We start from the raw sequence: 23,329 nt of genomic DNA, 5'->3' as shown, positions 1-23,329 counted from the left end.
TTCAGAATTTTCATTTGGTTCTTCTTCATAATTTTCATTTCCCTGCTAAGATTCCTCTTCTTTCATTATGATCATTATGATCATGTTTTCCTTTATATCCTTGAACATATTATAATAGCTGCTTTAAAATTCTTGTCTAAAAATTCCAACATCTAGGTCATCTCAAAATCTATTATAGTGACTACTTTTTCTCTTGAGTATGGATCACATTTCCCTATTTCTTCAAAAATCCTTCAATTTTTTTATTAGATAGTGAATATTGTGAATGTTATCATGACTCTAGATTCTGTTTTATTCCTTTAAACAATGTTGATTTTTTTTTGTTATTGTTGTTCCATCACACAAATTACTAGCTGATCACCTTGAACTGGTGGATGTTTAGTGTTACACTTTGTTATGGTCTGTTTTGGTTTGAATCCCACTTCAGTGAGATTCAAATTCCAAACTCTATAGGCAGTAGTTGTAGGCAACAGACAGCAGTTGAAATCTCCACTCAGCTTTCTAGCTATTGTTTTCCACTGAGCTCACTGGCAGCCCCTCCACACACATGCCGTTTGGGAGTCATCCAAGGATTAAGGGGAATTTATACACAGAATTGGAGCTCTCTTCTCTATGACTCACTTCTTTCTGGAATTTCCTTCCTTAAATTCCAGCCACTCTGGCAGCCCTGAACTCCATTCTCTGACACTTAAAGCAAATATGATTGTGGCTTTCTCCATGAATTCTAGTTGCTATTTGTGAATTGGAAAGTGCCTTCGGGGGAGAAGCTGTATAAATATAGATCTCACCCAGCCCAATTTCCTTTTTCCAAGGACCAAATTCCCAACATTCTCTGCCTTCTTTTAGTCAGCCTTTAATGTCTTCAAATAGTTTTTTGTCCAGAGTTTATAATACTTATCTAATGGAGAGTTAATCTAATATAAGCTCTTCCATCATTGATATAACTGGAATGCTATCCTAGAAATTTTAATTTATGGTTTTTTTTGTGTGTGTTAAGAATAAATTGCACCTTTCCTCTTTATGAATACTCACAGAATCATTAAATAATATATCCTGAAAGGATCCTCAGGTGTTATCCAGATTATTCTGTTCTACCAGGCAATGACTGTCTAAAACATATCATGATTAGTCTCCTGCTTTTATTTGTTCACTTATTAGTTTCAGATGTACAAGATAATGATTTGAAATCTCTACATATTATGAAATGATCACCACATTAAGTCTAGTTAATGTCCATCACCACACATAGTTACAAATATTTTCTTGTGATGAGAACTTTTAAGATCTACTCTCTCAGCAACTTTCAAATATACAATGTAGTATTATTAACTATAGTCATACGCTATATAGTATATCTTCAGGACTTCTTATTTTATAACTAGAAGTTTGTACCTTTTGACTACCTGTACCCATTTTGCCCACACCCCACCTCTGCCTCTGGCAACCACCAATTTGTTCTCTGTATCCATGAGTTTTGTTTTTTTAAGATTCCACGTAAAAGTGAGATCATATGGTATCTGTCTTTCTCTCTCTGACTTATTTTACTTAGCATAATGCCCTCAAGGTCCATCTATGTTATCACAAATGGCAAGATTTCATTCTTTTTTATGACTGAATAATATTCCATTGTATATGTATACAAAATTTTCTTTATCCACTCATCCATTGATGGGGTAAAATGAGCTTGTTTCCATATGTTGGCCATTGTAAATAATGCTAATATCTTGCTTTCAAAAGAAACCAGTGAGGAAAGATACTTCTTCAGGAAAGGAACTCTCTGTCTGGAGACTTCCAATTTTGTACTAAAATTTAAACCCAGATAATAGCTTTAAACAACTTACAGGGTCATGGAGTTATACAGACAGAGGGATATATAGGCATTACTGAAGCTGAGTCTGTCCCACCAAACCATGAATGCCTTGTATGCATGTTATCTACAGTTTTCTTTGCTCTGCTTCACCACTTCAGCTCCAATGGAGCTCATAATTTTTGGTCTATTTTATTTAGGTTCTCTCACCTTGTCTAGTCTTCTGGCATCTGTAGACTCCTGGTTCTGCTCACCTGGCTTCTGAATCTTTCTGATTGATTGCTCTGACCCTTAATGTTATAGATTGAATTGTTTCCCCCTCAAAATTCATGTATTGAAGTCCTAACCTCCAGTACCTTAGACTGTGACCCTATTTGGAGATAGGGTCTTCACAGTGGTAATCAAGCTAAAATGAAGCCATTAGGGTGGACCGTAATCTAATATAACTGGTATTTTTATAAAAAGGGGAAATTTGGACACAGAGACACACATAGAAGGAAGATGATATGAAGAAACATAGAGTGAAGACGGCCATCTACAAAACAAGGAATGAGGTCTGGAACAGATCCCTCCTTCACAGAAGAAACCAATCCTACTGACTGGTCTTGGACTTCCAGCCTCCAGAACTGTGGGATAATGAATTTTTGTGATTAAGGTACCCACCTGCAGTACTTTATTATGGCAGCCCTAGCAAACCAATACACTTACCACTTAAATAATCTGATCTCAGTTTTTCTAGTTGATTCTGACTCATGGCTTTTCTTTGTCTCCTAAGATCCACTGACTCTCCAGTATGGTAAATTGGCAAAAAAGCAAAATATCTGAAGATTTGTGCCCTAATTTTTTCACTTAAGTTGAATGACTTTTCTGATCTTTAGATTCCTCATATATAAAATAAGGATATTATCCCCACCCAATCTGTCTACCTAAAGAGAGCTCAAATAAGGTACTGCACAGATAATGTAAAATGCTCCACAAGTCTCAGGCATCCTGAGTCCTTGTTCTTTATTCATAGCAGGCTGCTCCTCTTGCCTAATTATAACAGAACCACTGTTAGAGGGCTCTTTAAGAGGCTCAAGTTTGGAATTCTCCACTTTTAAAAGAGATGCTTGTAACTTCAGTCTTTATTTCTAGTTCAAGAGGCAGGATGTGAGGCAGATGACTAAGGAATTGCTTTGCTTAAAGATGTGGGGTGATGCTTCAAACTTTTATCATTGTCGAATCTCTAGACGGTGTAAAAGAAATTCCTCAGACAACATATTTACTTTTATAAGGTACTGAAGTATAGAAACCAATTCTTTTAGAGAATAGAGTTTTTAGAAATAATGGAAGGAGAACTTTCATGGCACATCAAACTCCATTAACAAAATCAGTATCTACTGAGTATGATTTTAAAATTTGTAAAATTAAATGTAGGATGTTAGCAGTTTTCCAATGTATTTTGTATGTTCCTTTGTCTGTTTTTAAAATGATTTCATTAATGAGCATTTGAAAATTGTTGTTTCTAAAATAATTGGCACTTTCATAAAATTACTTACAAAAAATGTAATAACTCCCAAATAGCTTACTTTCTAGTTGCATAAATTCTTACCCAGTCTCAAATGTTACTCCAAAGAATCAAATTTTTAAGTGATTCTACCCTTTTCAGTTCTCTAGAATGCCTCCAGATGGCATTAAAACCCTTTTCCCATTATATCTTGCAGCTCAAAAATTTAAAAATTAGTAATATTTTAACCACTTAAAACTAGTCATATTCATCATATCAGCATAAATCACAATAATGGAACTATTTAGAACTTTTAGGGTCATATCTTAAGAAAGACTAACATATAATCATATCCTTTATGAAATATATAGCCATCCTATGCAAGCCAAAGGATCTTCATAGACTGAGAAACAGATCTCAGACAAAAGAAAGGACTCAATAATACTATATCGTACACCGCGATTTCTAAGCAATAGGATTTAAATGCTTAGTCACAAGAGCACCGGTCCACAGGCAGACAAATTCACAAAGCTGTCATAATAAGAAAACATATCTCGGCCCTCAGAGTGAGGAAAACAAAGATTTTTAAGGAGCAAACCAGTTACTGATTCCTGCGGAGCTAAAATAATTTGTTAGCTTGTGAATTATTTTATTTAAATTTTAGTATATAAATTTGGTATCAAATTAATCATTAAAATATATCTGGATTCCTTGAGGACTGAGAAGAAAAAGACAAAATATGTTTTATAAGTGCCTTTTTTATCTTTTTAAAACTGAGTTTGTTAATTCCAAAATACAACAAACTTTTGAGATTCCAGAGATAGCTATAATTGGACTTTTCACATAATTCACATAATGTAGATGGCAGGCTTTTAAAGTGACATTGGCACGTGGCAGGTGTGTCGGACAGAATCTCCTGGCACGTGTGAAAGTTCTGCAGTTACTGAGGACGGTGCTGAGTCTCCCACCCAATCCGAAAGGGTTTGGGCCCTTCTCCCCCATCACACACACCCTCCAATCTCACTTCTTTTCCGTTTTATGAAAAGGAGTGTTTGCGTTTTTCAGATAACTCTTACTGTGCTAAAGCCTAAGAAAGACCTCAAAATACACCTGCACCCAAAAGCATTTAAAAAGACATCATCCTGAGAAAGAGAACACAGGCTGCCTTCTGTTAGCAGCAGTATTACTATTACAAGACACTCGCATGGCTTCATATTACAGGCCTATTTAAGAACATCATCTCAGAGAGAAGCAGGAAAGACACTTACGATGTATTCGATGTGCCATTGTCTGGACTCTCTGGCTCAGCATCACCTTTCTCTTAAAAGGGAAGCAGAAAAAAATAACAACATGTGAGTGTTATAGTCTTTAAGATTTAAGAGAGATTAAATATATTTCCATGCTCCTATTAACAATGTTTCGAAATGTGCAGCAGGAGGCTTTTAAAACGTCTTTTTATTGTCTGAGAACCGGATTTGCAAAATAATTTCTTCTCTGCAATACAATTGCCCAGGCACCGATCTGTGAGTAGGTACCAAGGAGCTGTTTGCAAACAACCAGAGGCTCAGAGTAGGGAGCTTGCCAAAAGAGGAATATCTTACAGATGGAACCTGTTTCCTTCCACTTCATTTTACAGAAAATTTAAGGAAATAAACCTCATTAGCATTCCACATGCAAGGCATTTTGCACTTTGATCCCTTCTGCTAATACAAGCCAAACTAGGTCAGGGTGCATCAGAACTTGCAGGAGAGAATTTTACAGCACACCGAGGTTACACCCCAGATTACAAGATCCCGGAGAATCAGAGAATCACACCCCACTGAGAGCCCTGGCAGCAGGCTATCCGGCCCCTGAATTAACACAGAGTAAGATGTAAACCAGAAATCCTTCCTGACCATCTGCAAGTCCACATAAAGAAAGGTTTCTGCCATCTGTGCTCATGGAGGATTTAATGGGTTTTAATTAAGGGAGCCTGGAACCAGTTCACTTTTTGTAGTTTTAAAGGGCACATTCCTCTAGCAATAGATCTAATGTAATTCTCCGAGCCTTGACCATTGATGATTTGACTATGCATCCTCATTTTGTAAAGTGTTGCATTTTATCTCCCTGAGGCTAGGGGACAGAGGAGAAGAGTCATGACTGTGAGGGTGAGTCAGCTGTGGTTATGATGGTTGTGCAACGCTAACAGTTGAATAAACCCTAGGGAAGATTGTGGGTTGTAAGAAATGGGCCTGATGATGTTAACTTGCTTTGCTCTTTCAAGTCAGGCCTGGCGATTGCACAGAACCCCCGTCTACTCCTTACGGCCTCAGGTCTATGCACCGTACAAGCCCCATATGTCAGCTGCCGGCGTCAGCTTGTGGTCACCTAGTCTCAGGAACGACCCCTAAATTATATGAGGAAAACAGTCTGAGACATCATCCAAACTGGACTCAAAAGCAGACTTGACAATTTCTTCTTTTATTCTTATAGGAAATTAAACAGTTGTGAGAAAAAGAAGACACAGTTATGTATAGTTCACACATCTATCTGAGATATAACTCTGTGCTAATGTGTCTACACAGTGTCACAACAACCATGAGGGACAGCCACTTTGTTATGAAGCCACAGAACTTTTTAACAGCCTGGATAGCAAACACTGACCAGGCAGAGCCCCAGTACACAGGAAACCACATTGAAGAAAAACGAGAGGTAGCAAACTAATAAACTTGCTTTAAGGTTCCTACTTTTATATTCTACTTTTGTCTTCCAGGCCAGTCTGTGGTGTACTCATTTAGGAGACAGGTAAAGCCTCATCAACTGGCTTTAGTGCTGGAAAATAACCTAATTTAGTATTTTCCAGAATCTTTTTTTCACTGAGTAACCACAATTCCTGCCAGAATCCTAAATAGAGAGTTCTAACACCTGCATTATGTAAGACAAAACTAAATGGAGGTTTACTTTTTCTCAAACATATTGATCTATTTTTTTCCCTTTAACTGAGAGAAATTCGCTACTTTCCCTGGTCCGTAGCCACCTGTAGTCACCCCCCATCCAACCGTAATCAACAATGTGCAACAGCAGGCCCAGCAGCAGCAGGCATTAGTAAACATTTCCAAACAATTCATGTCACAAAAACAGGAAATCAATAATATAAATGAAGACATTGTTTGGATGTTTGAATAAATACGTTTTACCTTGACCAACAACACTGCCAACTGACCCGCAGGCTGAGAGGACACAGGCCTTATTGCACATGGAATCTGGGGGCTGCGGGCATCCCGGGCTGGATCAGCTCAGGGACAAAGCTGTGGCTGACAATCTCTGCTCTTAGCAGCATTTATGTTGTGGCAACAGGGAAAACAGAATAGGTTCTGGCAAACAGGAAGGACACAATGGGGCCAAACAGGGCATTTACGAAGAGTCTGAGAGTGAGTGTTGGCAGCAACTTCAGGGCTGATAATGAATTCACTTTTCTGCGGGAAAAGTAAGCTCAGCGTGGAGACAGGGACTAAAACGATGTTTGTCCTTTAGAAAGAATAAAACAGAAAGCTCTCCCAACATCTTGAAATTTTAGGTGATGCAATTGCTGAAGCTAACATGAAATGTTTAAGTGCATAAGCCATTAAGAATCATAGTCTCTTTATCAGGACCCAAGGGAAAATGATGAACATAAGCTGGGAAATTCTCAGCAAGAGATTTTTTAGCTGGGTGCTCAGGAGCCACCAAAGAGGACTGTTTGGGATCATCCTGGTTATTTCAGCTGTTTCCATGATAGATACCACACTAGGCTCTTTGGGAGGGAACTGCCTTGATCATTAAGAAACTGGACATGAGAGACTGGCTCAGGTGCAGTGTGGTCATTTTGCATGTGGAAATACAATTATAGAGAGGAAGAGGGAAAAAAATGAGCCATAGGAATGATATATTTATACATATACACACCCACATAAATGCATATGTGTATACACACGTATATTATATATGTACTTTCAATTCAGCATTCCATATCTGTCTCCCTGAGCCTTCCACAGTACCTGACATACACTACACACTCGGTATATGTCTTCTGTCTGATGACCTGTCATTAATACAGAATCCTACGCTACAGTGGAAGACGAGGAGTAAGGTATAGATGGATATACAATTTGAGGTATGAAACAGCTTGATGGCTGCAATAGGCCACTTCAAAAAAGTCACAAAAGCTACATTTTTCATCCAATAAATAAACCGACGACTTAGATGTCGGGTATTCTGTCTGGTAAGCAGAAAGATAAATAATGTCTAATTCACGCCCTTTAACCACTTACAATGCCTGCCCTGCTGGAGTACTGCACTCTCCATCAACAGGGCTATGATACGCACTGAAGAAGATTTTTGAAAAGGGGATCAAAACAGACCTGCGTGAGGCTGTGTTCTGTTGCAGAGGAAAGTTTTGCTACACTACAACTTCCCTTTATGATAAAAGCAATCCATGTTCACAGTAAAAATAGTTGAACAGTAGAGAAAAGGTAAGACTTTGCTTGCTTTGGTTCTTAGCTCTGACAGTCCTTCAACAGTTACGCTAAGAAATAGACTTATTTCTAGATGTATCAGCTTTAGACAGTAAGTAATGATTTCTGATAGGAAAGATGAGAGAGAAGATATGAATATACTTATACTACCACCTCCCCTTCCCTTACAATTTTTCTTAGTTCTGTTATTACTTTTAGTGCCTCTAGTGGGTATTTGTAACTTTGAATAAATTTAATCTTCCATTTCTTGATTAATCAACTTCTGACAGCATCTTTTCTTCTATACTATGTGAAACGAGGAAGCTCCCCATCTGTCCTTCCCTCTCGCCTTTCCTTCTATCACACACAATTCTGCAAAGCTATGCCTTTCCTTCTACGTAGCCAAGATTTAAAATATTTATATTCCGTTCAGTAATTATTAATGAGTCGTCCTCACTAACATTAATTTAATTAATAATTTAATTTTTGGAATTTCCTGTAGGCCAATCAGAAAAATTATAAACCAACAACAGGATTTACAATATTACAGCAATATAAATATTAGTCACGAAAGAACAAAGCAGTGGGACTGGGCCTGGTCAGAAGAGAATGTCACTAAACCTGAATGAAGGCAAGTGTTCCTGGCATTTATGTCAAATGGATTCTCATTCTTACATTTCACCATGTCACAGGTTAATGTGTCTCAAGTAAAGGCTATGCTTTTCCCAAAGAAATGTTAAATAGAGCATGCATTTAATGCATATAAAAATGTACACGCATATGAAAGTGTATATATACAGTTCTAAAAAATTACAATGAGTTAACTGTGAAAACACCTTGCAGGCCAGGAAATGGGCATTGCCAAGAAACAGCCCAGAAGCCTGCTGAGCTTGCGTCCTCTTCCTGCCCTCCCGCCAGCTATCAAGTAATGGAATTTTGTGTTAACCATTCCCTTTCTTTTCTGATAGTTTTTACAAGCTATGTATTTATTAATAAATAAAATATTTTTTAGTTTTTCCTGGTTTTAAATTTTATATGAATGGAATCACACCGTATGCATTCTTCTGAGACTGACTTCTGTCACTCACTATTATGAGTTTTAGATTGGGCCATCACGATGCATGTAGCTTTGGTTTGTTCATCCTCATTGCTGAGCAGCATCCTCTTATAAACATCTACCATGATGTTCTTATTTATTCTACTCCCGGTGGACTTGTAGGTTTTTCCATTATGAATGACGCAATTACAAACATTCATGAACATCGTTCCCTGTGTACATGTTAGGGGTTCTGGGAAGTAGGGCTTACATATGCCCAACTTGACCAGGTAATCCTACAGTGGTTTCCAAATTAACTTAGGGTTAAAGATGTTCTATATTGTCTTCTGAAAGTATATCATTTTACTGTTCAGATTTAGGTCTTTTACCAATACCTGAGATAGTTTCTGTATATGATGTGAGGTAGAAGTCAATTTCATTTTTCTCCCTGTAGATAACCAATTATTCCAGTACTATCTATTGAGAAGTCCATTATTTCTCCATTGGTCTGCATTATCGCCTCTGTCATGAATCTAGTTTTCATATATCTGTGAGTCTGTTTTGGGTATTCTGTCTCATTACTCAATTTGTCTATTACTATCTTCATTACTTAGCCAAAAATATTTTTCTATTTATTTTTAATATTGGTAAGGCAAGACTCCAACCTGTTCTTCTTCAGGACTGTCTGAGCTACTTTCTGCCTTTTGTTCTATCAAATAAATTTGAGAATCATCTTGGCAATTTCCACATACACAAAAGTGAAGTTATAAATTCACTGTCTGCTGGCTCTCATTGCTGCTGTTGAGAAGTCAACTACAAGTTTAATTGTTGCTTCTTTGAAGGTATTAAACGATATTTTAAGAATTTTTTCTTTATCTATGTAATTTGCAGTTTAACTACAATGTGTCTACTGTGGACTTCTTCTTATTTATCCTGCTTAATATTCATTGGGTTTCTTGAATCTGTGGGTTAGTGTCTTTCAATTCTGGAAAATTTTCAGCTATTATTTCCATTAATATTTCCTCTGTTCCCTTATCTCTTTCTGGAATTCCAGCTAAATGTATGTTGGAATTTTTCCCTTTATCTTCCATGTTTCTGAACTTCCACTTCATATTTTCTATTTCTGTCTCTCTAGGCTGCAATCTAGATAATTTCTTAAGTTCAATTTCCCAATTCATTAATTTTTTCTTCAGATATGTCTAATCAGCTATTAAACCTGACAAAGAAAATTTTAATTTCTGTTATTATTTTTTTCACTTCTAGACATTCTCATTAGTACTTCTTCAAATCTTCTTGTTCTTTACCACATTTTCAGTCCTCCCACTTCTGGAAATTAAAGTAAGCACCCTTATTTTATATTCTGGGTTTGGTAATTCCAATATCTGAAGTCCTGATAGTTCTCTCTAATTTGCTGTGTGTTGTCCTTCCTTGATCTTGTTCATGGGCTCTTGTTTCCTTGAATATAAGTGTTTTTGAAAGTGAGCTGCTCATTTCCCTTGGAATTCTATTTCTATTACTATTTATTCTTCTCCATTTTCTTTGTTTTCTTTTTCTGGTATTCCTATTCACTAGATTTTGACCTTTCCACCATGATTGATCTTCCATGTATTGTAGCTTCTTTTCATATTTTCCATCTGTCTTTTGCTTCATATTCAGAAAAAAAAAGTTTTCAAACTGATATTCCAGATTCCAGACTTCACCTATTACCCATTATTTCTATTTTATCAATCATATTTTTAATTCTCAAGGGCTCATTTGTTCTGTAACTGCTTCCTTTTCATACTGATCTGTTCTCTCCTTTTTTTTATACAAATAATTTCTGTAATAAGTTTCTGTAACAAATTTACAAATAATTTCCACAAATAAGACTGCAATTATACTTGAAAATTTTTTCTTCTGTTTCTTGAATTAATTAGATTTCTTTTGGGTCAGTTCTTCTCTTTAGTGCTCACTGGTTATGTATTCACATCTTTGAATGATAACAGGTTGGTTAACGAAAGCAATTGGTGTGGATTTCCTCTATTAGTACATTGTTCTATTTTCCTAAAACACCTCTTCCTTGTAGGGAAGGGTTGATATAGAGTTCTTTGTAAGTGGACAGGGTATGCTAACTGAAAGGCTTCAGTTAGGGTTCAGGAGAAGAGAGGACTCAAGGCAAGCTGGGCGCCCTTACCCTCCCCCTACCTCTCAACAAAAATAGGAAGCAATTTACTCTGGGTGTGTGGCATTTTTATTTCCTTCTTGAGAAAAGTTGACTCTTCTTTCAGCACTCATATGTGTCTATTCTTAAGGTCTGGTATTATCTCAGAATCTATTCTGCTTTTCTTTTAGCTATCAGCTCCCAACTAGGAGTTCTAGTCAACTGTTCATTTTCTTAGCAAATACTACTATGTTTTTTGGTATTTTATTTTTGGGAGGAGGAAAAGCAGACTGAAAGCTCTGTATGATAACCAGCTAGGATGGGGAAGGGTAACAGGTGGAAGAATGGCAGGTGTGCCCTTCACTGTCCACAGTCCATGCCTCTTCTCTGTTGAGGTTGAGTGGAAATCCAGAGCGTCTCTTGGAGCTCTCTGGGATGGTTCCCATCACCACCACAGCTTATTTCTGTTTGTTTCATTATTTTCCTTTTTTCTTTTCCTGGGTCATGACCTTCCCTGCCCAAGATTATTTAACAGTAGGGTCCTATCTACTCTCTGTTTTCCAAAAACTCAGTTCAATTCCTGGTTTGTTGATAGCATCCCTTTCTGTTCTCAGTGGTATTATGGATTTATTTCCATTACTATAGCTTTACGATTATTTAAATGGGGTTTCTGAAGGGAGGGGAAGAATTGCTTAGGCTTAATCTGCTACTTGAACAGGACACTATCATAACTTTAAAAAAATGTAAACATACATCACCTATTTTAGTATTTAAGTTTCTCAATGCTTAATAAGCTTCTATTTTATAATATTAAGTTAAATTAATCAGTAATTCAGACTAAAGTATTTACCTTTTAAAAGATATGAATTAAAATAATTTTATTTAATTTATACACTCTTTTCTCTTAGTATCTACAGAACTTAGTTTTTCTAATGTCAAAAAGAAAAAAAGCACTGACCAAAAGTGGTGAAGGTTGGTGCATCAATCCACACATATACCTTTTGTGTTTAGTTTCTTTGAAGTTCAGTTTTTTTCTATTTTCTACATATTTACTAGAGTCATGATTCCAAAAACTGTAATGATTCCAAACCAAATACAAAGAAGAGCACAGGAAATGCAGGTGGGACCAGATCTCCTAAAGTTTTAAATGTGCTGTAATCTACAGAGAATGCTCATATTTTTAAATAGTGATATTACCTTTTCATGGATGTGCTTGGCTTTGGGGGGAAGATTTATTTGAAAAATACAAAAGAAAAATCCCCCTACACCCAGAAAAGAGAAAGCCAATCACAAATTTCCTTAGATAATGAAATGCCAGAAGGTTTTATACCACACAAGGCAGTGCCATCTCACATCCCATAGAAGATGCGTCTGCTCTTACATAATCTAAATTGCAGCATTAGCATGTGAATGTTATGGCACATCATAAAAATGTGCCAGATGCATGCAAAAATACAGTATATAGTTCTTGGCCAAGAATTCAATCTCACATTTAAGTGATAGAAGCAACCTTCTTGAGGTCAAGGTAATGGGATGGAAAGAAAGTCTGTTGTCTTTGGGGCAGATCCTTGAATTCAAATCCTAGCTGTCATTTTTTTAGCCATGTTACTTTGGGCTAGTTATTAACCTCAGAATCTCATTTTCATCATGTGCAAAAAGGAGACGATAATGCCTACCTCATACAGCTGTTGTTAGGATCAAGTGAAATAACATACTTCAAGGTGTTGGCACATAGAAGAGACTCGACAGCTATTTGCTGGGCTCTTTATGTCAAAACCTCAAAGCTGAGAGAATGTACATTTATTCATCTATTATATCCCCCCTTTACCCTGAACTGTTTAAACTCAAATGGAATGAAATGGTGGGGAAAGTCATGGCAATTCTTCAGTATGCTCTGGTCTTTGGCATACGATGCTGATGCCTGCACACCTCATGGACTTAACCATGCCTTTCTTCTGATTCTTTTTCTTACTATTGAATTTATTATTTTCATTAGATTTCAAATCCTTTGCCATTTCACCTCTTCACTGGTGCCTGTGCTCATGGCATATCCCAACAGCGGGTGGGATAGTTAAGTGATACTGCCTAGGTATCATTACGCCACCATCCTCCTACCCTGACTTTTCCCTGGCTGTACATTAAAAGTCTGGGGCTTACTAACACCTTTGTCTGGATGTCTTTTTCTCTCCAACCCTTCTGCCATTACAGATACTCAGTGGGTGAGCCTCAGTTCCAAAGACACATCTGCTAGCTCAGGATGACTTTCATGTTCAAACACAGCTTTGTAATGTGGCTGGCAAGGGATGCCCTCAGCTGACTGGCTGGTCATGAGACTAACAAAGCCCAGTCTTTGTGCATGTGCTTTCATGACATGAATGAAATGGCTTATGTATTTTTAATGCTCAAGAAAACATTAATAGCAATTAGTAGTGCCAAAGAAGAGAATTAAAACACTACTTTATGGAATGATGACATCCTCCCTTTGATGATGAAGTCCACACGTTTTCTAGACAATGAATTCAATAAAGAAATTCCTTCCTAGACACTCTAGTCTATCTCTGGAAGAAGGCATGGTTTGTTCATGGATTCTAAGGCCATTTGTCTTGAGGTCTTCTGATTGGTTCTCTTTGCTCACTCATTTTCTTTCAATTTAGATAATTCATTGGTTGCCTTTAAAATTTTTTCCCCTCCACATCCTAGGGACCAACTATAGTAAAGCATGATGTTCCTTTCTCCTAGGATTGCTTTGAAATTCACCATTTTATCTTTGGTCCTTCTTTCCCTTGATTAAAGACAAACGAACACTGAAGGTCACCGTGAATCTTATCCATTTGGGCAATACTTGAACAACTGGCCCTCTTTTTCCCAATGGGTTTCATTTTTCAGTGAAATTCTTTTAAACCCAACGTCTATTGCACGCTTCTCCCCTCCTCAGCCCCTCCACCTCCCACCCCCGTCCCACGAAACTGCAGAGAGAAGCCTTTCTTACTTGGATTATTGTGTCCAGAGGAAACAAGCTGAGAGTCCTAAAAAACAAGAAATACCAATTAATTTTCTTATTTTGACTTTCTAAATCTAAGTTGAATATGAGATATATTATTGGTCATTCAGAACCTAATCACTGATCATAATCTCAACCACATACTGTGATAAGAAACATTTACACAAATGTGATTGTTAAGCAGTCTGGTAATATAGTTCACAGTCATTCCTCACTTGTATTATGGACTTTTTGTTTTGTTTACTGAGGTGAAATTCACATAACATAAAATTCACCACTTTACAGTAAACAATTCAGGGACACTCTTAGTACACTGGCAATGTTGTACAACCACCTCTATCTAGTTGCAAAATATTTCCCTCATTCCAAAGTAAAACTCCTTACCCATTAAGCAGTGTCTCCCCATTCCCCCTCTCCTCTGTCCCTGGCTACCATCAATCTGCATCCTGTCTCTATGAATTTAGCTATTCTGGATATTTCCTATAAGTAGTACCATATAATATATAACCTTTTGTGTCTGGCTTCTTTCACTCAACATAATGTTTTTGAGGTCTATCCATGTTGTAGCATGTGTCAGTACTTCATTCTTTTTTTATGGTCAAATAATATTCCGTTGTCTGTTCACTCATGCACTGCATAATGATGTTTCAGTCAATGATTGACTGCATATATGATGTTGGTCTCATGAGATTAGTACCATACAGCTTAGGTGTGTAGTAGGCTACACCATCTAGGTTTGTGTAAGGACACTCTATGATGTTTGCACACTGACAAAATCACCTAATGATGCATTTCTCAGAACGTATCCCATCATTAAGCTATGCATGAGTGTACATGGAATAATTTATCATTCATCTGTTAATGGACATTTAGGCTATTTCTACCTTTTGGCTACTGTGAATAGTGCTGCTATGAGCATACATGAACATGTACTTGTTTGAGTCCCTGTTTTCAATCCTTTTGGGTATATAGGTAGGAGTGGAATTGTGGGGTCATGTAGGAATTCTACGTTAAACTTTTTGAGGAGCTGCCAAATCGTCTACCACTGTGGCTGAACCATTTTGCATTCCTACTAGCAATGTACGAGGATTCCAATTTCTCTTCATTCTATCCAATACTTGCTATTTTCTGTTTTTTATTTTTTAAAAATTTTATTATGGTAGCCCTAGTGGATGTGAAGTGGTTTCTCATTGTGGTTTTGATTTGTATTTCCCCAGTGACTAATGATATTGAGCATGTTTTCATGTGTTTGTTGGCCATTTGTATATCTCCTCTGGAGAAATATCTATTCAAGTCCTTTGCCCATTTTTTAATTGGGTTGTTTGACTTTTTGTTGTCAAGTTGAAGGAGTTCTTTATATATTCTGGATAACAGATCCTTATCAGATATATGATTTGCAAATATTTCCTCCCATTCTTTCTTTTCATTTTATTGATGATGTTCTTTAATGCACAAAAGTTTTTAATTTTGATGAAGTCAAATTTATCTAATTTTTCTTTTGTTGCTCAGGCTTTTGGCATCATATCTGAGAATCTATTGCCAAATCCAAGGTCATGAAGATTTACCTCTATGTTTTATTCTATGAGGATTATTTAGTTCTTATATTAGCATCTATTGCATTACTGGCTTTTAACCTAATCTACTTACTTTTGAATGTACCTTTATTCTCACCACCTTTCTGCACATAGGCTGGCAACCATCCCACCAGGGACACCCTTTGAACAACTATTGTTCATCTCACACTGGTGGATGGAAAGATTACAGATTTCCACTTATCTAACCTGGCAGAAAGCCAGTGCTACACAGTATTCTGAGTTTAGTTACTGCTCAGGTAAATAGTAATCGAACCTGATTTTATGTGCATTAAAGTGAAATGCTAAATTTTGTTTTGAGAATTAACACCTCTTTCCTTGCAAAATTCCAATTTAATATGAAATATGAGGGAGAGTTATAAAAGAATTAATTAACTGAGATGGAAGGAATGTAAAAAAATAAGTAGCAGCACATAAAATCCAGTGAAACTCCTTTGTAATTTTAGTGTGTGGAACAAAAATCTAGTGAAATGGAACTAACTTCTATTAATGCCCAACATTTTGACCAGAATTTTCTTCCATGAATATAGTTGTTATGGGGCAGGGGGTGTCATTTAATATGACATGTTGCATATTCAAATCCATGTAATAACAGATGTTTTAAAAAGGAATTCCACTGGGGCAGTGTGAAACAAACCAGACCAGTTGGTAAGGGTTGGTGGGAAGGGAAGGGATTCCCACTCTACTAAGCAGATTGAGTCAGACACAGATGCCCAGAATGTCAACATTGGTAATAATGAGCTATTCATCTAAAGGAAAAGAACAAGATCAACTCTCGACCTGAGATTCAGTTTTGGGAAGTAGTTGTATTAAGATGAAATATTGTTGCTGAAATGATGGGCTAAAATATAATCCTCAAGAACAATGTTGTGCTTCCATGTACATGGATTGGAAGAATAAACATAGTTAAAATGTCCATTCTACCTAAAGCAATCTACAGATTCAACGCCATCCCAATCAGAATCCCAATGACGTTCTTTACAGAATTAGAACAAAGAATCCTAAAATTCATATGGGGCAACAAAAGACCCCGAATTGCTAAAGCAATCCTGAGGAAAAAAAACAAAACGGGAGGCATCACAATCCCTGACTTCAAAACATACTACAAAGCTACAGTAATCAAAACAGCATCGTACTGGTACAAAAACAGGTGCACAGATCAATGGAACAAAATTGAAAGCCCAGAAATAAAACCACACATCTATGGACAGCTTATCTTTGACAAAGGAGATGAGGGCATACAATGGAGAAAAGAAAGTCTTTTCAACAAATGGTGCTGGGAAAACGGGAAAGCCACATGTAAAAGAATGAAAATTGACCATTCTTTTTCACCATTCACCAAAATAAACTCAAAATGGATTAAAGACCTAAAGGTGAGACCTGAAACCATAAGGCTTCTGGAAGAAAACGTAGGCAGTACACTCTTTGACATCAGTATTAAAAGGATCTTTTCGGACACCATGCCTTCTCAGAGAAGGGAAACAACAGAAAGAATAAACAAATGGGACTTCATCAGATTAAAGAGCTTTTTCAAGGCAAATGAAAACAGGATTGAAACAAAAAAACAACCTACTAACTGGGAAAAAATATTTGCAAGTCATACATCTGACAAAGGCTTAATATCCTTAATATACAAACAACTCTCGCAACTCAATCACAAAACATCAAACAACCCAATCAAAAAATGGGCTGGAGACATGAACAGACATTTCTCCAAAGAAGATACACTGATGGCCAATAGGCACATGAAAAGATGCTCATCATCACTGATCATCAGGGAAATGCAAATCAAAACTACGCTAAGATATCACCTTACACCCGTTAGAATGACAAAAATATCTAAAACTAATAGCAACAAATGTTGGAGAGGTTGCGGAGAAAAAGGAACCCTCATACACTGCTGGTGGGAATGCAAACTGGTACAGCCACTATGGAAAACAGTATGGAGATTCCTCAAAAAACTAAAAATAGAACTACCATACGATCCAGCCATCCCACTACTGGGTATTTATCCAAAGAGCCTGAAGTCAGCAATCCCAAAAGTCCTGTGCACCCCAATGTTTATTGCAGCACTGTTTACAATAGCCAAGACGTGGAAGCAACCTAAGTGCCCAGCAACAGACGAATGGATAAAGAAGATGTGGTACATATATACAATGGAATACTACTCAGCTGCAAAACAGAACAAAATCATTCCATTTGCAATAACATGGATGGACCTTGAGAGAATTATGTTAAGTGAAATAAGCCAGCAAGAGAAAGATAATCTGTGTATGACTCCACTCATATGAGGAATTTGAAACTATGGACCAACAACAGTTTAGTGGATACCAGGGGAAAGGTGGGGTGGGGGGTGGGCACAAAGGGTGAAGTGGTGCACCTACAACATGACTGACAAACATTAATGTACAACTGAAATTTCACAAGATTGTAACCTATCAATAACTCAATAAAAAAAAAACAATGTTGTGCAATATATACAAATATCAAATCATTATGCTGTACATCTGAAACTAATATAATGTTATACGTCAGGTATACGTCAATAAAAATAAATAAATAAATAAAAAATGACTGGCCAATTTTGGATAGTTGTTGTTGTTAAGAAGACAGCCACGGTTAAATCCCCCACATGAATTGGTAGGTTTCCCATCCTTTCTAATTAATTGAGAATTTATTTCTGAACTAAATTAGAGTTAGCTTTGATTTGTGAAAAGTACTTTGAGCCCCATTTGGTTGACTCCACTGTCTGTAGACTTTGGCCTTTTGGAGGTGTCCTGTACTAGAGAGATGGAGATTCACACATCATCTCATCATCAAATGGACAAGAATGGTAATTGAAATAGTTTTCAGCATTAAGGTCATTCTTTAAAAAACCAAAACAGTAGGAATTTTGTAAGATTGTTTCTGATATTAGGAAAGAGAATGTTTGATTTCTTTCTTTTCTTTCTTTTTTCTTTTGCTGAGGAAGATTCCCCCTGAGCTAATATCCATTGCCAATCTTCCTCTTTTTGCTTGAGGAAGATTTGCCCTGAGCTAACATCTGTGGCCAATCTTCCTCTAGTTTGTATGTGAGCGGCTGCCACAGAAAGGCTGCTGACCAGTGGTGTAGGTTCGTGTCTGGGAACTGACTCTGGGGTGCTGAAGCAGAGCGTGCCAAACTTAACCACTAGGCCACGGGGCTAGCCCCAGAACATTTGATTTCTTGATGTAGTTTAGACATCCTAAAACCCTTATGATGACTATTGACCATAGACTCTTGAACAGAGAACCAAAAATGAGCTTATAGGTAACCTGAATAATAATTACATACTGCAAGATCATGTATTTTATACATAGCAAACTTTACATTTTAGCTAAACATCTGTATAATGACAATTATTTCTATTTTGTGCGAGGAGTGAAGAGAGGCAGGAAATGGTTAAAGTAATTGATTTTAAAAAAATCACCATAGAAGTCTGCTGTAGGAGAGGCAAAAATAAAATAAAGACTTTGTTCCTAATACGTAATCTCATGTTTCTAGCTGATGCCTTCTGGGTGGTACATGAACCAACAAATGTTAGCTCAAAGATATTGACTCTGACCCCAGTGTTTGTCGACCGTGCCACTTTGCAGGCAACAATGATGTCCCATTATCATGCTTACTGACATTTGGCCAGCATGTTGCTAGTCGGCTGGTGGAGGGCATCAGTTAGTTTATGAGGCTCCTCTCAAGTTTAGATCCAGAGGGTGCCGTCCTCACTCTGATTAGGTCTCTGTTGGCCAATGACAGGGCCTGTGGCTGCCGCTTTGTGAAGGAGTACTGCCCTGCCCAGCCAGCCGCAAAACCCTGGGGGCCTCCACAGTGTGTCCGGATCCTCCATCCTTCCTTGAGCCAAAGCCAGGCTGGGTTCAGAGGGGAGGGAGACAAAAGCTCCTTGCTCCAAAGAGCCCAGGTATTAAAGTCCTTCCTATTTTGTGTCTCCTGCTGCCCCACCCACACACCCACACACCTTCGGTTTCTGTCTCCAAGGCCTTGTCTTCCCTTGCGAATGTTTTCTGTAAGTAGATGCCTGGGGAGTTGCTAACCCCATCTGCGCATTTTCATTTTAGCCTCCTCTGGGAGCTCTACGAGGCCTGCACGGTTCTCTGTTAGGCTCCTTATGGGTTACAGAAGTGAGTAAAAAATCCCCGCCTACAGGGCCCGGGAGTCCAGCGAGTTAGTGGTGGAGAAGATGTGAGTACAGATTGTCATAACCCAGGGCTGAAAGGGATGTCACGCCCGCTTATGCAAGAGAGCTTCAAGCCTTCATATCGTTTCCTTACTCCCTCTCCTTGAACGTGTGTCCTGCCATTTTCTGTTTTCTGCCCGGCAAACTTCATTTTCTCAAGGCTCCACACAAAGAAGCTTAGGGTTACCTGCTCTTTGAAATCTTCCTGAATCTCAGAAGGACTTACTTGTTTTCTTTGTTTTCACTGTACTGTGTCATAGTTCCATTATAGGAATTCTCTTTTCAACTATGACTCTTTTAAAAAAATAGCTTTATTGAAGTAAAAATGATATAACATAAACTGCACATATTTAAAGCAAATAATTTGAAAATAAATAGCATAAAGAGAATGCTGCTAGTATTATTGCTTTGACCCAAGGACAGCTCCTCTTATTAAGTAGCATTTACTATTTAAACAAACAAACAAAAGGAATATCTATTCATTAAAGAAAATTCAGAAAAACAAGAAAGTCTAAAAAAAAAAGTTGCTTGTAATGGCACAACAGGACATTTCTAAGGTTAATCTGCTGCTTTTGGTTTGCTAGTATCATTCAGCAAGTGCGTGTCATTCTCACGGCCACGTGCACAAAGGTAAGAATCACTTCTGGTTACTCAGAAGAATATCTACAGGCGGGAATTTATTCTTCTCCAACTTTAAATCCAGGATTTTCAACATCTAAACTATAGTTTGGTACATGGGAATCCTAAAACTCCTTTAAATGTGGTATTTAGCTAGGAAGTAAAGTTTGTACAAATCTTTTTGCTGAAGACAGAAGTAACCAAGCACACTGGTATCTGAGAAAGCCTTCAAAGAAGATGACAATATTATATTTCATCAAATGTAACATGCCATCAAAGTCGTATGAGGCAGCATTCTCTCGTGTACTACGATAAAAGAAGATAGCTGCCAATTAATTGAAAAATGTCATCAACTATAAGAGAATTTCTGATTTTAGGGAACTTAAAATGTGAAAAAATACGCACCTTAGATCAATACAAGACAGTGGTTCTTAAGCAGTGTTGCTAATGGAGGACAAAGCTAATACCATGGGGGCATTACTTAAGAATGGCTTTTTGGAACCATTTGAGAACGCTCCAGTCACATCTCTCCTCACTTGTCTATAAATCCATCATTGGAATTATAACAGGCAAGAAATGGAAATATATCTTCTCTTATTTCAAGACTCCCCAAATAAAGCTAATTACCATAAGAAAAAGAACCACCTGGTTTGGTTTGGTCTCCCTTCACCCTCCACCAATCACTTTCGTCTCATTCTTTTCTATAAAGCTCAAAAAGGCTGAAATAATCTAATTTACAATTAATTTAATGTTTATTTTGAGGTAATGCTAAACATGGAGTTTCAGTCCAAACATTTTGCGGTAGTTTTTGGAAGCATGCTAGGAATCCAAAAACGGAGATGGAAAATGAACTTTCCAACTGCAAAGCACTTTCCTTCCCACTTGCTGGCTCTCAGGCTCCTTCTAGTGCATAAGGAGAAAGGCAGTAGGATTCTCATTTCTGTTACGATGCTAGAATTCCTCTGTAGAGTGCTTTAAAAACTCAACAGCAAGAACAGTTCCAGACCAAGTCTGATCCCACTAGATTCGGCATCCACTGCCACACGAAATGTTTGTGAAATGCCACTAGGTTTGCACAGACGCCTTCTGAGGACGGAAAAAGTCCTACAATTTTGAGTCCCTTATTTGCATTTCAAAACTTATGAGACTGCCATAGAAACGAAGGGAAAAGGGCAAAGGTGATTTTTTTTTTCTTGGTTGAAATACTGATAATGGCATGCCTTCTTTTCTTTACCAAAGTCAATTACTTTTGAGATTTGAAGAACGAGGCGGACATGTCTGGTAGTGTTTGTCTAGGGAACTGTAACTCCAAATTAAGTCTTCAGAGAATAGAAAAAAATATCCAGATTCAGTATCAATTGACTTTACTATATATTATGTCCTTCAATACCCAGATGAATTGGGGACATTCTCGGTAGTATTTAGCTAATTAATTTAGTGATACTGGTAACTCAGAAGGAATTGATCTTCTTGTGAAGTCAAATTGTCCCTTTAATCTTAAAAGGAACTTAATTTCATTGTTTATTAGTCAGTTTGGAGATTTTGTCCCCTGAAATTCCATAAACAATTCTAGCTCCTACACGCTAGGAATAGCAATAATCTCAAACATTAATAAGCTAATTACTGAGCAGTAAGCCTCCAGCTGTCAGAAGACTAGTTGAGATACAGGCCAAGAGATGTGTACTATGTGGGGAAATTAATGACAGTCTTTGTAGCAGGAGGCATAAGGGCTCCCTCCAAGATTCTGTATCCTAATTCCCAGACCCTGTGAAGATGGTACCTCTCATGGCAAAAGGGACTTTGTAGAGGCGATTAAGTTAACAATTTTGAGATGGAAAATGATCCTGAATTATCCAGGTGGGCCAAATATAACCACAAAGGTCCTTATATGGGAAAGGAGGCAGGAGAGTCAGAGAAGGAGAGTTGACAAAGGAGTCAGAGGTCAGAGTGATGAGGTCCATGGCACAAGTAAGAAGGGAAGCCTGAAGGAGCTGAGAAAGGCAAGAAAAGGGCGTCTCCGCTAGAGCATCAGAAGGAGTGCAGCCCTGCCAGCGCCTTGATTCTAGCTCAGTGAGGCTGAATCCAGAGTTGCAGGATAATACATTTGTGTTAAGTCACTAAGCTTGTGGTAATTTGTCACAGCAGAAATAGGACACTAAGCCAGTCTTATTTCATTTGTACAACACAAATTATTAGTACTTATTGTGAGCTTTTTGAAAGAAAAGCATTATAAAAATCGTGCAATGTTCCTACACTTTGTAAAATCACTTATTCTTTCTTTCTTGGGCAAGACAAAAACATCTAGTGGTGAAACAGTGCCATACAAATCCTATAGTAGTCCTAAATAAGACACATTTTTTTCACTTAAATTTGAAATTTTGTGCCCTATATGATAGCTAATGATGTTTCATTTTGAGTGGAAAACAAGATACCTGTTAACTTTCTTTCTGCCTTGAAAAATGAATTTTTTGTACTAATGATTCGAGGTCTCAGTTTCACTTCAGGAGCTAAGTTATTGCTTAAACTTGACTATTTACATTCAACAAAACAAATGTGTACAATCCTTTTGGAAAAGTGACAACAAAATATGCCTTGGTATGTTAGCTCAATTATATCAGAAACTATACTTATACCATGGAATATGTTCATATAACAAAAATTCTTATTTGATTGTACTTTGGGTTAAACCATTATTTTGATCAGGTTATGTGCAAAAATTGTAAGGATTTTGCATTGTATTTGGTGTGGCAGGAAGCCATTGGTCAGTTTTGAATACAAGAGTGACAAGATGTGATCTGTGTTTTAAAAGTATTCTTGAGGCAATTGCGTGAAGAACAGACTGTGTGTTCAAGGCCAGGGTGAGGGGTGGAGAACTGTGTCAGTCCAAGCTTGATGTGACGATGGCGTGGAATAGATTGGGAGGTGGAGCAGGTGGAGAAACACAGAGACCAGTCAGAAGCTATTGC

At 37.5% G+C, this 23,329-nt stretch overlaps 1 protein-coding gene across 8 annotated transcripts in view; it reads right to left on the bottom strand.

Moving 5' to 3' along the window:
* The window catches only part of AFF3 (ALF transcription elongation factor 3), a 573,094-nt gene that overhangs the window by 160,618 nt on the left and 389,147 nt on the right, over nucleotides 1–23,329 (bottom strand). For all 8 annotated transcript variants that reach the window (XM_070511624.1, XM_070511625.1, XM_070511626.1 and 5 more), the window contains 2 exons: nucleotides 13,931–13,967; nucleotides 4,562–4,613 (listed from right to left, as the gene is read on the bottom strand). In XM_070511624.1, coding sequence (XP_070367725.1) covers nucleotides 4,562–4,613; nucleotides 13,931–13,967 — 89 coding nt within the window. The remainder of the gene's footprint in view (nucleotides 1–4,561; nucleotides 4,614–13,930; nucleotides 13,968–23,329) is intronic.

This window comes from Equus asinus, chromosome 6 (genome assembly GCF_041296235.1).
Source record: "Equus asinus isolate D_3611 breed Donkey chromosome 6, EquAss-T2T_v2, whole genome shotgun sequence".
Classification (NCBI taxonomy): Eukaryota; Metazoa; Chordata; class Mammalia; order Perissodactyla; family Equidae; genus Equus; species Equus asinus.
Note: the sequence above shows the minus strand (reverse complement) of the source record. Positions and strands in the feature narration are given on the sequence as shown.